At 53.8% G+C, this 15,481-nt stretch overlaps 1 protein-coding gene across 1 annotated transcript; it reads left to right on the top strand.

The window, feature by feature from the left end:
- The first annotated feature begins 2,132 nt into the window (after window positions 1-2,132).
- On the top strand, window positions 2,133-15,280 carry CFAP161 (cilia and flagella associated protein 161). The gene is made up of 6 exons (XM_079764151.1): window positions 2,133-2,236; window positions 4,422-4,654; window positions 6,702-6,786; window positions 11,439-11,597; window positions 12,568-12,641; window positions 14,875-15,280. The coding sequence occupies exons 1-6, from the start codon at window positions 2,153-2,155 to the stop codon at window positions 15,086-15,088; spliced, it is 849 nt and encodes a 282-aa protein (XP_079620277.1). The 5' UTR covers window positions 2,133-2,152; the 3' UTR covers window positions 15,089-15,280.
- The last annotated feature ends 201 nt before the right edge of the window (window positions 15,281-15,481 follow it).

Genomic DNA, 15,481 nt, shown 5'->3' on the forward strand with positions numbered 1-15,481 from the left:
CTGTGGCCCTTGGAAAGCCCCTCTGTATTCTCCTTTGACAACCATTCCCGGTGGGATTCTTTTTTTTTTTTTTAATATATTTTATTGAGTTTTTACAGAGAGGAAGGGAGAGGGATAGAGAGCTAGAAACATCGATGAGAGAGAAACATCCATCAGCTGCCTCCTGCACGCCCCCACTGGGGATGTGCCCGCAACCAAGGTACATGCCCTTGACCGGAATCGAACCCGGGACCCTTGAGTCCGCAGACCGACGCTCTATCCACTGAGCCAAACCGGTTTCAGCAAATTCTAAAAGGAAAAAGCTGCAGGGGACCCCAGCTTTTCCTCTCGCCTGCTGTGCAATTAAGTGCAGGGACCTCGGGGCGTGGCAGTGGGCGGGTCGGGGCAGAACAGCTCCAGGGGGCGGGGCCGCTGTCTCTCATTGGCCGGCGGCGTCCACGCCTTGGCCAATCGCTGGAGGGCGGGCGGGTCGTCATGGCGACGGGCACGCTAACACAGCAGCCACCGCCGGGGAATGGCGCGGAACTTGTACGGTCCCGGGGTCCGGATGGGCAACTGGAACGAGGACATCTACCTGGAGGAGGTGAAGACAGATATGGCGGGGTGTCTCCGGGACCCCCCCAACCCCCGCAGGCCCGCCCTAAGCCCCGCTGGACTTTCAACACCCCAAGGTTCCTTTCGCCCCCAGCACACCCCAGAGTCCCCCGCCAGTCCCACCCGCTCCGACCGCCCAGGAATCTGCTCGGAGGTCCTGCTGTCCCCTGCTCCTCACTCTTTCTTTGGGTCCCTTGGTTTTTCCCAAGCTGCCTTGACGCTCAAGCCCTCCCCCCCCCTACCCCCACTCCACTCCACCCGCCTCCCCACCCCCACCTGTGCCTCCTCCTCAGTCTAGGGAGCCCTTCTGAGTTCCTTTCCCTCCATTCCCTAGACACTTACAGTCCCAGAGGCTGGGGTCCCGGTGAGGATGGGAGGAGGCGCCCCCACCCCCCCACACACATGCCCTCCTGTCACCTGAGTGCCTCCGCGGTGTCCCTATTACTGACCGTCCTCTCTCTGTCTTGAATTTTCCTAGGATGGTCTTTTTTTTTCCTTAGAAATATTAATCTATAATTGTGACTGTTTTTTTTAATATACTGTATTTTATTGATTTTTTTTTTTTACAGAGAGGAAGGGAGAGGGATAGAGAGTTAGAAACATTGATGAGAGAGAAACATTGATCAGCTGCCTCCTGCACACCTCCACCTGGGGATGTGCCCTCAACCAAGGTACATGCCCTTGACCGGGATCGAACCTGGGACCCTTGAGTCCGCAGGCTGACACTCTATCCACTGAGCCACACCGGTCAGGGCTCCTAGGATGGTCTTGACAAGGCCCTGGGGCATCCGTGTATCAGACTTGTTGGGGGCGGGGGGGCGGGGACTTCCAGTGTCAATCAGCATATCACCAGGGGGACCTTAGCCGGTGTGGCTCAGTGGGTAGAGCGTGGGCCTGCAGACTGAAGGCTCCCAGGTTCAATTCCGGCCGGGGGCACAGGCCGGGGTTTCGGACTCGATCCCCAGTAGGGGGCGTGCAGGAGGCAGCCGATCCATGATTCTCTCTCATCATGGATGTTTCTATCTCTCTCCCTCTCCCTTCCTCTCTGAAATCAATAAAAAATATATTAAAAAAAACACACACACAAAACAAAACAGAAGTTACTCGTGCCTGTCGCTGGCTGGAGTAATTCTAGGTGATATTTCCTGTTTTGAATCTTTTGCCATTTTCTTAAACACTGTGCAGTGGAATAAAAATCTGTAATAACAAAAGCGTAATGTGCTAATTAGACCGGACAGCTGGACGACCTTCCGGACATCCTTCCGGACGACCTCCCAGATGAAGCTGGGGCTGCGAGGGCCGAGCCCCTTTGCACAAATTTCGTGCACCGGGCCTCTAGTATCAAAATAATGCTGCAAACGTTTTCCCATGATGCTCATGTTTCTTTTTTCTGTTCTCAAATTTTGTGTTTTGTTTTTTTGTGTTTTTTTTTTTCCACTTCTGACCTGAAAGCTGTGTCTGCCATTCAGGACAATGGCTGGCCCTCCCTGTGGGTTTTATTCATTCGTGTGTGTGTGTGTGTGTGTGTGTGTGTGTGTTTTCCCCTCACCAGGAGCTCATGAAAGACTTCTTAGAGAAGCGGGATAAGGGCCAGCTTCTCATACAGAGGAACAGAAGACTCAAGAGTCACCTTCTGCGACCGGTAATTTTAAATTCAAACGCCGTACCCAAAATTCTTCCCCATCAACCGTGAGACTACACTGAGTGGCCAGATGATGATGATCTCTGAACGCATAATCATCTGGCCACTCCGTGTACTTCTCTTGAGCACCTCATTGATTGGATATCAAAGACACTATAAATCGTGCACCTGATCAGTTTTCCCCTTTGCACTGGCTGATAGAAAGCTCAGGGCAAATAGGTGGCTGATCTCCAGAAAAATTCTAGAATCCTTTTGGGACCCATTTGAGATCCAAACACACTGAGTGGCCAGATTATTAAGTGTTCAGAGATCATCATAATCTGGCCCCTCGGTGTATGTTAAACAAGCAAGAATTCCAGAAACGAGTGATGGTTTGGGGAAACACCGGTTTTTCCTTTCTGGTCTGAAAACCACAATGTTTCAATGTCCCTCCGATTTCAGACACACGAGAGACATTTGCTATTAGTCCAGCCCGTGTGGCTCAGTGGTTGAGCATCGATCCCTGAACCAGGAGGTCCCGGGTTCGATGTACCGGTCAGGGAATATGCCTGGGTTTCGGGCTTGATCCCCAGTAGGGGGCGTGCAGGAAGCAGCCATTCGATGATTCTCTCTCTTCATTGATGTTTCTCTCTCTCCCTTCCTCTCTATGAAATCCATAAAAATCATTTTAAAAAAGGAAAGAAAAGACTACATTAGTACATGGATTAGTAAAATGCGCTGCAGTGGGTGCTGAAGGAATGTTCAGGGAATGTTGAATAAATTAAGAATGGACTCAACCTATGGGATTGTTCATCAGTTTCATCGTATTGATCTGGGTTATTTTTTTGAAAAAATATATATATTTTTAAATATATTTTATTGATTTTTCTTACAGAGAGGAAGGGAGAGGCATAGAGAGTTAGAAACATCGATGAGAGAGAAACATCCATCAGCTGCCTCCTGCACATCCCCCACTGGGGATGTGCCCTCAACCAAGGTACATGCCCTTGAACAGAATCGAACCTGGGACCCTTGAGTCCGCAGGCCGATGCTCTATTCACTGAGCCACACGGGTCAGGGCTTGATCTGGGTTATTGGAGGGACTTTGATTTGGCACTTCGGGAGCAGGTGGGTGACAGGAAACGGAAGGTGAGGATTGGAGGGGATCCGGGCGAATCCCTTACTGAAATGGGCCTAGTCCAGTGGTCGGCAAACCGTGGCTCGCGAGTCACATGCGGCTCTTTGGCCCCTTGAGTGTGGCTCTTCCACAAAATACCACGGCCTGGGCGAGTCTATTTTGAAGAAGTGGTGTTAGAAGAAGTTTAAGTTTAAAAAATTTGGCTCTCAAAAGGAATTTCAATCGTTGTCCTGTTAATATTTGGCTCTGTGGACTAATGAGTTTGCCGACCACTGTCCTAGTCAGAGAAGGAGAGGAGGCCCATGGGAGGTGGCACACCGCTGGCCGGTGAGGGATGGCGTGGTTTAAGTAGAAACACTCTTGCTCGGCCGGCGTGGCTCAGTGGTTGAGCGTCAACTTATGAACCAGGAGGTCACGGTTCGATTCCCGGTCAGGGCACGTGCCCGGGTTGTGGGCTCGATCCCCAGTGTGGGGCGTGCAGGAGGCAGCCGGTCCATGATTCTCTCTCATCATGGATGTTTCTCTCTCTCCCTCTCTTCCTCTCTGAAAGCAATAACAATATTATTTTTATTTTTTTATTTTTATTGATTTCATAGAGGAAGGGAGAGGGAGAGAGAGAGAGATTCATCCATGATGAGAGAAAATCATGGATCGGCTGCCTCCTGCACGCCCCCTACTGGGGATGGAGCCTGCAACCTGGGTATGTGCCCTTGACTGGACTCGAACCCGGGACCCTTCAGTCCGCAGGCTGACCCTCTGTCCACTGACCCACACCGGCCAGGGCCACAATATGTTTTTTAAATATATTTTTTATTGATTTCAGAGAGGAAGGGAGAGGGAGAGAGAGATAGAAACATCAATGATGAGAGAGAATCATTGATCGGCTGCCTCCTGCACGCCCCCCGCCATTGGGGATCGAGCCCACAACCCTGGGCATGTGCCCTTGACCAGAATCGAACCCGGGACCCTTCAGTCCGCAGGCTGACGCTCTGTCCACTGAGCCACACCGGCCAGGGCCACAATGTTTTTTTAAAGAAATAAACAGAAACACGCTGACTCCAACTGCAGATGCAGCTCTCGGTCACGGAGGACGGCTGCGTGCACTTCGGGGACAGCGTGATGCTGGTGAGCCCGGACCACCCCGAGCCCCAGGCCGACCTGTTTCTGCCCGGAGACCTGAGCCTGTGCCTGACCCCGGATGAGATCAGAGCCCACCTGAGCGACAGGTTCGAGCTGCCCTGCGGCCTGAGCGCGGCACCCACCCGGATCCCCGTCGGCAGGAACACCTTCACTGTGTTGAGGTGAGCACGCTACCCATGGCATCACACGTGTCTGCTTCCCTGGCAGCTCAAGGCCGTCCTGGGATTGGAGCCGGAGGGCTGCCTGGAGGCGGCGGTCCCGCGAACATTCTTTTTTTTAAAAAAAAAATATTTTATTGATTTTTTACAGAGAGGAAGGGAGAGGGATAGAGAGTTAGAAACATCGATGAGAGAGAAACATTGATCAGCTGCCTCCTGCACACCCCCCACTGGGGATGTGCCCGCAACCAAGGTCCATGCCCTTGACCGGAATCGAACCCGGGACCCTTCAGTCCGCAGGCCGACGCTCTACCCACTGAGCCACACCGGTCAGGGTCCCCGAAATGTTTTTGCTTTGTTCCCTGGAGATTTCTTGTCGAGGGGTCTTCGTGGTTCCTTTGACCTAAACCCGTGGTCGGCAAACTGCGGCTCGCGAGCCACATGCGGCTCTTTGGCCCCTTGAGTGTGGCTCTTCCACAAAATACCATGGCCTGGGCGAGTCTATTTTGAAGTGGCGTTAGAAGAAGTTTAAGTTTAAAAAATGTGGCTCTCCAAAGAAATTTCAATCGTGGTGCTGTTGATATTTGGCTCTGTGGACGAATGAGTTTGCCGACCCCTGGCCTTAACCATCAGGGTCACTTGTCACGTGTGTGCCATTCAAAAGCATTGGATCGGGGGATGCAGTTCCTATTCAGTCTGGAAGCCACGTGGGTTTTCCTCATCCCCCCTGGGAGCTTGGAGCTCATGGGAGGGCTCTCAATGGTTTTAAGGTAGCCATGGTATGTTCACACCAGACATATGTCATTTCACGCAAGGTGGCATACCGCGGGGGTTTGCTCTTTTAAAATTCATTGTCCACTAACTATATCACAGTTCAGTTCTCAGTCAGGGCACATGCCTGGGTTGTGGGCTAGGTCCCCAGTGAGGGGCATGCAGGAGGCAGCCAATCTACGATTCTCTCCCATCATTAATGTTTCTCTCTCTCTCTCCCTCTCCCTTCCTCTCTAAAAAAAAAAAATTTTTTTTTAAATTCACTGTCCACTATAAATATACTTGAGGATATTTTTTAAATGAACATTTAAACCCTTAGAGAACAGACACATAATTACAGTTAAAAATATTGCTTCAGCCCGACTGGCGAGGCTCAGTGGTTGAACGTTGACCTATGAACCAGGAGGTCACGGTTCCATTCCCGGTCAGGGCACATGCCCGGGTTGGGAGCTTGATCCCCAGCAGGGGCCGTGCAGGAGGCAGCTGATCGATGATTCTCTCTCATCATGGATGTTTTTCTCTCTCTCTCTCTCCCTCTCTCCTTCCCTCTCTGAAATCAATTAAAATACATCTTAAAAAATATTGCTTTACGTTGTTGCTAAATTGTGATAGGCACGTTAATATTACAAGAATATAGACTCCCAAATCTTGAATTTAGATTTATTTTTGAATACAGGTAATTTATTTATTTCAAGTTGGCTCTTTTTGTATTTATTTATTTATTTATTTTTAATCCTCATCTGAGGATATTTTTCCATTAGCTTTTTTTTTTTTTTTTTTTTTTACAGAGAGACAGAAACATCCATGGGAGAGAGACACATAGATAGGTTGCCTCCTGCACATGCGCTGACCAGGGCCCGGGCCAGGGAGGAGCCTGCAACCGAGGTACATGCCCTTGAGCAGAATCGAACCCGGGACCCTTCAGTCTGCAGGCCGACGCTCTATCCACTGAGCCACACCAGCCAGGGCTGAATCCAGGTCATTGACACGAGCCTCCGAGTTTCCTGGAGGATTAAGAGGGAAGATAACATGAAGTGTCTACGAATGGGTTGTCTTGGTTTTCTCTAAAGACCTGGCCACGCGGGGGGCGCTCTGTGTCCGGGCCACGCGGGGAGGCGGCTGGACGTGCAGCGTGTGGCTAGTGACACAGCTGAGGCGTGGAACGTGAACATACGTGATCGGGAAGATTGTAAGCCGCGTTGCACACACACAATGTAGAGCGGTCGAATGGCTCTCGCTCGGGGAAATCGCATGACGCTTACTTACCCTTCATCGACAGGGTGGACAGAGAGGCCATCGGCCAGGTCCTGAGATTCGGGCAGAACTTCCGCCTCGGGATCACCCTGGGATGTGAAGACCAGATGGTGAGTCGTCCTGTTGCGTGTGGACGTGGGACCGGCCGCTCTGGGCCCGGGCGGGCTCGTGGTTCCCCCCGAGGTGGACAGGGAGCTCCGTGGGCGTGGGCTGCGTCTCCGCAGCTTTTCACAGGTGTGTGGGGCCAGTCTTTCCTCCCAACTTTGCAGATATTTTTAAAAATATATATGTTTACTAGAGGCCCGGTGCACGAAATTCGTGCATGCAGGGGGTCCCCTCAGCCCAGCCTGCACCCTCTCCAATCCGGGACCCCTCGGGGGATCGGGGCTAAACCAGCAGTCAGACATCCCTCTCACAATCCTGGAATGCGGGCTTCTAACCGCTCACCTGCCTGCCTGCCTGGTCACCCCTAACTGCCCCCCCCCGCCGGCCTGATCGCCCCTCACTGCCTCTGCATGCCGGCCTGATCGCCCCTAACTATCCTCCCCCCTGACGACCTGGTCACCTCCAACTGCCCCCTCCCTGCATGCCTGGTCACTACTAACTGCCCCCCCCCACCAGCCTGGTCACCCCTTACTGCCCCCCCGCCAGCCTTGTCACCCCCAACTGCCCCCCCCGCCCCCTCTCCGCCAGCCTGCTTGCTCCTCACGGCACCCCTGCTGGCCTGGTCGCCCCACGTAGCCTGCTTGTTCAGTCATTTGGTCATCCCTCACTAACCCCCCTGCTGGCCTGGTCATAGGCAGCCATCTTGTGAGGGTGTGAGGGTTAATTTGCATATTACATCATTATTATATAGGATTGATTTCAGAGAGGAAGGGAGAGAGAGAAACATCAATGATGAGAATCATTGATCGGCTGCCTCCTGCACACCTGACACTGGGGATCAAGCCCACAACCCGGGCATGTGCCCTTGACCGGAAATCGAACCTGGGACCCTTCAGTCTGCAGGCTGACACACTATCCACTTAGCCACACCAGCTAGGGCCTGACAACTTGTTTTGACTTTTTATTGTCAGACTTCTATCGGATCTGAGAGAAGGGCAGTGAGAGACGCTGAAGTTTGCAGGAATCAGCATAAGTGTTTGACCTTTACCTCCGCCCGGGGGACTAGGCGGTGAGCCAGAGCCAGAAACATTTGGGTTTGAATTTGACTGGAATGCATACCTATGGGATGGGACTTTGGTTAAGTTATTTAACATTTTTTTTTTTTTTTAGTCTTTCTCATCTATACAATGAGGGTCATGACACCATACCACATGCTTAAGTGCTTCACATATATAAACTCATCTATCCCTCCAAACAAGTCCATAATGGAGCCACTATTTTACGCCTGTTTTATTGCTGGGGAAACTGAGGCACAAGGTGGTAAAGTCGCATTGCTTTAAGTCACTCAGCTACTAAGGGGCATACGTAGCTGGTACCATAATGTTTTTTCAATGAATCAAAGATTCAGGCCCTCGTCCATGACTGTGTAAAGTGGTATTATCATTATTATTATTATTATTATTATTATTATTATTATTATTATCACTAGAGGCCCGGCGCATGAAATTTGTGCACAGGTAGGGCCCCTAGGCCTGGCCGGCAATCAGGGCTGACCAGGTTCCCCGCCTCCCCGCCTCCCCGCCTCCTCCTTCTCTCACTCCAACAGCACCCCCTGCCACCACTGGTTGCCTGCCATGTTCCACCATGGTCAGCGCACATCATAGGGAGTGATTAAACTCCCGGTCTCCCGGTCAAACATCCAAGGGAACAATTTGCATATTAGCCTTTTATTATATAGAACTAGAGGCCCAGTGCATGAAATTCATGTGTGTGGGGGGTGTCCCTCAGCCTGGCCTACACCCTCTTCAATCCGGGACCCCTCAGGGGATGTGCAACTGCCAGTTTAGGCCTGAACCCTGTGGAACCACTGGCTCCTAACTGCTCACCTGCCTGCCTGCCTGATCGCCTCTAACTACTCTGCCTGCCTGCCTGCCTGATCGCCTCTAACTACTCTGCCTGCCTGCCTGCCTGATCGCCTCTAACTACTCTGCCTGCCTGCCTGCCTGCCTGATCGCCCCTAACCTCTCTGCCTGCCTGCCTGATCGCCCCTAACTGCTCTCCCCTGCCGGCCTGATCGCCCCTAACTGCTCTCCCCTGCCAGCCTAACCACCCCTAACTGCTCTCCCCTGCCTGCCTGATCGCCCCAAACTGCTCTCCCCTGCCAGCCTAATCGCCCCTAACCGCCTCTGCCTCAGCCTCCACCACCGTGGCTTTGTCCAGAAGGACGTCCAGAAGGATGTCTGGAAGACAACCAGTCTAATTAGCATATTACCCTTTTATTAGTATAGACTATTATTCTGTACCACTAAGACACATCCATGCTGGCAATTACACTGTGACACATTGTAGACGGTGAGCTGCTGCCTGATTCTGAACGTAGGAATTAGAGGAATTACCAATTGTTGAGAGAGGGGAGTATATCAGCATTGTCCTCATCCTCCCGTCTCTCCCCCACACCCCCCCATCCAGCTCCCCGTCAGCTCCCAGGGCCAGCACCTCCGCCCAGCAACCCCTCCTCAGCTGGGTCCCGAGCTTCTCCGAGAGTGTGCGTCTCGCCCCCCGCCTCCTCTAGCTCCGTGCGCCCTGCTGGACAGCCACACCTCACAGATGTTTCCCCGTGACTCCCACAGCCACACTCTCCTGTGAGTCAGAAAACACTTGGGGATGCCCTGGCTGGTGTGGCTCAGTGGACAGAGTGCCGGCCTGCTGACCAAAGGGTCCCAGGTTTGATTTCTAGTCAGGGCACATGCCTGGGTTGTGGGCTCGGTCCGGTGTGCAGGAGGCAGACAATCAATGATTCCCTCTCATCGGTGATGTCTCTATCTCTCTCCCTTCCTTTCCCTTTATCTCTGAAATCAATAAAAAATATATTTTTTTTTAAAGAAAAGAAACCATCTGGGGACAGTAACCCCTTTCTGCCCTTCCCACAATGCCCGGGGCACAGCTCTGCCAACAAAATCCATCTAAATAGGCAGAAACGACCCCCAGATTCAGGGTGAAGGTGGGTCCGTTAGGAGCTCACAAGGCAGCGACATTTCGGACTCGTTGGCGTGACGGCGTGATTCTTGGCAGCCACAGGCCACCAGATGGCCGACCAAATAAATTCCACGTGTGACCATCAGCTCCGGAGGAATGAATGATGATGCAATGAGGGTTTTAAGAGAGCTTCACTTCACAGCCAGCCTCATGCAACAGCATCCTGTAGGATAAAAGCCTAATATGCTAAGGGTCCCTCCGACCGTTCGACCGCTCGACCAGTCGCTATGACGTGCACTGACCACCAGGGAGCAGATGCTCCCATCGGTAGGTTAGCTTGCTGCTGGGGTCCGGCCGGTCGGGACTGGGTGAGATGGGCCGGACACAGCCTGAGCCCTCCCACAGTCCCTCCCCGGCCCCGATCGTGCACCGGTGTGAGGGACCCCACCGGTGCATGAATCCGTGCACCGGGCCTCCAGTGTATAATGAATAAATACTGAGGCAGGCCCTGTGCCCTGTAGAAGAGGGGATTAGGGACAGGCATGGGAACAGAGGGAGGCTGAGTCTAGTATTCCAAGAAGGAACAGCAGTTCGAGGTGATACAGAACCCGAGGTGGGTGGAGGAAAAATGCGTGTTCTCATACAGTCAGTCCTTGAGAACAGGGATTCCAGCCCAGCTGGTGTGGCTCAGTGGTTGAGCATCATCTCAGAAACCAAGAGGTATGGTTCCATTCCCGGTCAGGGCACATGCCCGGGTTGTGGGCTCGATCCCCAGTGTGGGGCATGCAGGAGGCAGCCGATCCATGTTTCTCTCTCATCATTGATCTCTCTCGATCTCTCTCGATCTCTCTCTCTCTCTCTCTCTCTCTCTCTCTCTCTTTCTCTCTCTCTCTCTCCGCCTTCCTCTCTGAAATCAATGAAAGTGTGCCGGGCCAGCATAGCCAAGGATTTGGTGAGCCTGAGGAGGGGCGGTGAAGGATCAAAGAAAAGACAGACAAAGGGAATATAGCTGGGGCTTGGTGGATCTCCTGTGCCTGGATGAGGCCACAGAGAAAGATCCAGACGGCAGGCTGAGCCTTTATTTTATAGCCAGAGGTAAACAAGGCAGTGGTCACCATGGTTACAATGTTCTTGTGCGTTTCACTTGTTTTGGCGGCACCTGCTGCACCTCCAACAGCCCATTAGCTACCCAGGAAGGATCTAGGGCAGTGACGGGCCACCTTTTGAGCGTGGTGTGTCAAACTTCGCCAAAAAACTGAGCATAACTCGGGTAGTGTGTCACTTTGAGGAAAAAACTAACTCCAAGACTCTAGTCGCAAATGTTTCATCCTCGGCATGCGGCCGCGTGTCATCAGAAATGGCTACGCGTGTCAGTGCTGACACGCGTGTCATAGGTTCGCCATCACTGATCTAGGGGGCAGCCATAAGGTCAAGCTTAATTCAGCGAAGAGGGCTCTGTCCTCCAAGCTGGGACTTGTTTGTGGCTTTGCCAACAGGTCAGTCCGAGGCTTAACTCTAGAGCCGCTCCCTACATAAAAGTATTAAAAAAAAAAAAAAGGAAAAGGAACGGGGATTCTGAACATGGCCTTTGAGCAGCGTTGCCGTCAGCCCGCGGATGGCTTCGCCTTTCCCAGCCACGCGCATCGAGTGACGTGGCCCCTCTGCTTGCTGTCCTTCCCAGCTGTACTTGTCCAGCGACCACAGGACCCTCCTGCGGTCGTCCAAGGTGTCCTGGCTCCAGGAGGTGTACCTGACCGACGAGGCCTCCTACCTGAACTGCTGGCAGGCCGCCTTCCCCGACCCCCAGCTGCGCCTGGAGTGGGAGGGCCTCCCCGTCCTGGTGAGCGGGGCGCCGCGTCGGGAGGGTGCATGTGTGGGCCCGTGCTGTTGTTTCTCTCTCTCGCTCTTCTTCTTCGTTTGTACCTCAAGCTCGGAGGACACGATTTTTGCCCTGTGGCAGCATCCTGCATTGGTGTTTCTCCATGCGTCTCTCGCCCTCTCTCTAAGCATGTCCTCAGGTGAGGGTTAAAAAAATAATAATAATACCACTGCCCGGCCAGTGTGGCTCAGTGGTTGAGCCTCGACCTGTGAGCCAGGAGGTCACGGTTCAATTCCTGGTCAGGGCATATGTCCATGTTGTGGGTCGATCCCCAGTAGGGGGCGTGCAGGAGGCAGCGGATCCGTGGTTCTCTCTCATCATGGATGTCTCTCTCTCTCCCTCCCCCTCTGCCTTCCTCTCTGAAATCAATACAAATATATATTTTTTAAAAATAACACCCCCGACCACATTTTGTGTCCTCAGAGGGTCTCCAAGATGACTTCGAATGAGTGTGTAATGTTTTATCATGTGTCTTTAGTCACTCTATCATGATTCGCCTTCTAGGTTATCCCAAATATATGTATGTATTTTATTTTTATTTTATTTATGTATTTATTTATTTATAAAGTGCACTAATGATTATTAAAAATATATATTTGTATTGATTTCAGAGAAGCAGGGAGAGGGAGAGAGAGAGAGAAACATCCGTGATGAGAGAGAATCGTGGATCGGCGGCCTCCTGCACGCCCCACACTGGGGATCGAGCCGGCAACCCGGGCATGTGCCCTTGACCGGGAATCGAACCCAGGACCCTTCAGTCCATAGGCCGACGCTCTATCCACTGAACCAAATCAGTGAGGGCTATATATATATATATATATATATATATATATATTTAAATAAATATGTAGTACATTTACACATTTTTGCTTTTAGGAAGGTGGAGGCCTTAACTCACACGGCAAATAGCGTTTTTTCTTTATCTTTAAAGGCAAACACCAGAATCCTCATCAATCACAGCCACACGAACCGGGGGCTGGCCGTCCACCGCCATCTCTTCTTAAGGTACTGTGTTGTGGGGCCCAGCCACATGTGGCTGTGGGCGGGGCTATAGGGGCTGTGGGCGGGGCTATAGGGGCTGTGGGCGGGGCTATAGGGGCTGTGGGCGGGGCTATAGGGGCTGTGGGCGGGGCTATAGGGGCTGTGGGTGGGGCTGTGGGGGCTGTGGGCGGGGCTATAGGGGCTGTGGGGGCTGTGGGCGGGGCTATAGGGGCTGTGGGCGGGGCTATAGGGGCTGTGAGCAGGGCTATGGGGGCTGTGTGCGGGGCTGTTGGGGCTGTGGGTGGGGCTGTGGGCAGGGCTGTGGGCGGGGCACAGTCACACGCAGCTGTGGGTTGGGGCTGTGGGCGGGGTTATGGTGGATGTGGGCGGGGCTCTGGTGGCTCTGGGTGGGGCTGTGGGTGGGGCTGTGGACATCAGCAAAGAAGCTCTGATCAGAGTGTGGCAATAGGCCAAAAAGTCCTTCGCTGATGAAATGTTGTCACCCAGAACTTTCCTGGTGAAGGGTCCCATGGGAGCCCCGTCAGATACCCAAGTCCCTGCCCTTGGGGGTGTCAGCCACAGTGGGGATCCCCCACCCCCAGCCTTGCCCACGGGTGAAGCTTCCGGGCACAGCCTGTACCGTAGAGCAAGCATGTCACACTCAGAGGCGAACACGGGCCAGATAAACAAGGTTTATGTGGATGTGGCCGCAAAAAGACAAAAGCTCCCATTCTCATAGACACGTAGGTTTGTTCTGATGGAGACGTGCTGAATACAAAGGGATGAAATGAATGAGTCATCGTTCACATAAAATAATGGAACGTTTTAATAAAAATTAATATTTTTTCTTGAACATTAACTCATGAGACCGAGTCACTGCACAAATGAATACGCGTCACGCAAACAAACCCATTTTTCTTCTTCTCTGGAAGCGAGATATTTCCTGTCCGAGACGAAGGACGTGGCCATCGGCTGCTAGAACATTCGCTGCCGGTATCAGTGGGAGAGATGGTGCGCCTGCGCGTAAGGCGCGTGAGGGACGTGAATACAACTCGATGACAGTCATCAGTCATTAGCGAATGTTGTAGCTCGTTATTCATAACTAGAGGCCCAGTGCATGGATTCGTGCACGGGGTGTGTGTCTGTCCCTCAGCCCAGCCTGCACCCTCTCCAATCTGGGACCCCTCGAGGGATGTCCGACCCCTCTCACAATCCAGGACTGCTGGCTCCCAACTGCGTGCCTGCCTGCCTGCCTGCCTGATTGCCCCTAACCACTTCTGCCTGCCAGCCTGATCACCCCCTAACCACTACCCTGCCAGCCTGATCGACGCCTAACTGCTCCCCTGCAGGCCTGGTCACCCCTAACTGCCCTCCCCTGCTGGCCTGGTCACCCCTAACTGCCCTCCCCTGCTGGCCTGATCACTCCTAACTGCCCTCCCCTGCCAGCCTGGTCACCCCCAACTGCCCTCCCCTGCAGGCCTGATCACTCCTAACTGCCCTCCCCTGCTGGCCTGATCACCCCCAACTGCCCTCCCCTGTAGGCCTGATCACCCCCAACTTCCCTCCCCTGCTGGCTTGGTACCCCCCAACTGCCCTCCTCTGCAGGCCTGGTTACCCCCAACTGCACTCCCCTCCTGGCTCAGTCACCCCTAATTGCCCTCCCTTGCCAGCCTGGTCACCCCTAACTGCCCTCCCTTGCCGGCCTGGTCACCCTTAACTGCCCTCCCCTGCTGGCCTGGTCGCCCCCAACTGCCCTCCCCTGCTGGTCCAGTCACCTCTAACTGCCCTCCCCTGCCAGCCTGGTCGCCCCTAACTGCCCTCCCCTGCAGGTCTGGTCCCCCCAACTGCCCTCCCCTGTAGGCCTGGTCCTCCCAACTGCCCTCCCCTGCCGGCCTGGTCGCCCCTAACTGTGCTCCCCTGCGGGCCATCTTGTGGTGGCCATCTTTGCCCACATGGGGGCGGCCATCTTGTGTGTTGGAGTGATGGTCAATTTGCATATCACCTCTTTATTATATAGGACAATGCACAACAGGATATTGTAAAAATTAAGTGACGAATTTTTTATTAAAACGTTCCTTACATACCGTTATATCGGCTGGGCCGCAAAAATATCCGTTGTGGGCCGCATGTGGCCCGTGGGCCGCGAGTTTGACATGCCTGCTGTAGCACCCCTCCCCCGACCCCCACCCCCACCCCTCCAGGCCCCCTATAGCATCTTCCGAGCCAGGAACCCACGGCTCATTCTCTCCCGCCCCAGGACCTACTTCGGGAAGGAGGCCGAGGTGGCCGCGCACACCCACCTGGACACCCACCGCGTGGAGATGCCGCGGAACCACTGGATGCTGGTGACCGGGAGCCCCAGGAAGGAGGCGTCCACCATGCTGGACGTGCCCAAGCCGCCGGTGGAGCATGCGCCCGCCCTGAAGCCGGAGCCGGAGCCGGAACGGGCGGCCACCCCAGAGGCACAGTGACAGCAGGCGCGCTCCCGGGGGGTGGGGGGTCGGGGCACCCCACGGTCCCAGGCTCCCAGCCCTCTGAGCGGGCGTTGGAATAAGGCGATAGGGGATGACTGGGTTAGTGGTGGGGGGTCTAGAACATGGACTCATTAGTCCTGGGAATGGCTCAGCCATGAGAGGGACACGTGGGTTCCTTCGCTGATGACAGAACGCGGCAGAACGGGGCTCCTCCGTGTCTCCCGCTGTGTGTCCCTGGGAGGCGTGTCCGCAATAAAGCGCGTGGCCTGTTCTGAGCTTTGGCCCCTCCCCCCCCCCTGCTTCCTCCTCCTTCGGACAGTGTCCTGAGAGCCCAGCGCGCCGCTGTGAGCCGCGGCCGACCTTGGGGTTGACCATGTTCCCTTGTCCTTC

Source organism: Cnephaeus nilssonii (assembly GCF_951640355.1).
Source record: "Cnephaeus nilssonii genome assembly, chromosome: 24".
In the NCBI taxonomy this organism is placed as follows: Eukaryota; Metazoa; Chordata; class Mammalia; order Chiroptera; family Vespertilionidae; genus Cnephaeus; species Cnephaeus nilssonii.

What these genes read in the sequence shown, in the direction of transcription:
- CFAP161 (XM_079764151.1), top strand. Translation starts at nt 2,153, where the DNA reads ATGAAAGACTTCTTAGAGAAGCGGGATAAGGGCCAGCTTCTCATACAG. An exon ending in GGGAGGGCCTCCCCGTCCTG is followed by an intron (nt 11,598 to 12,567) that starts GTGAGCGGGGCG and finishes TTATCTTTAAAG; the next exon opens with GCAAACACCAGAATCCTCAT. An exon ending in CACCGCCATCTCTTCTTAAG is followed by an intron (nt 12,642 to 14,874) that starts GTACTGTGTTGT and finishes CTCCCGCCCCAG; the next exon opens with GACCTACTTCGGGAAGGAGG.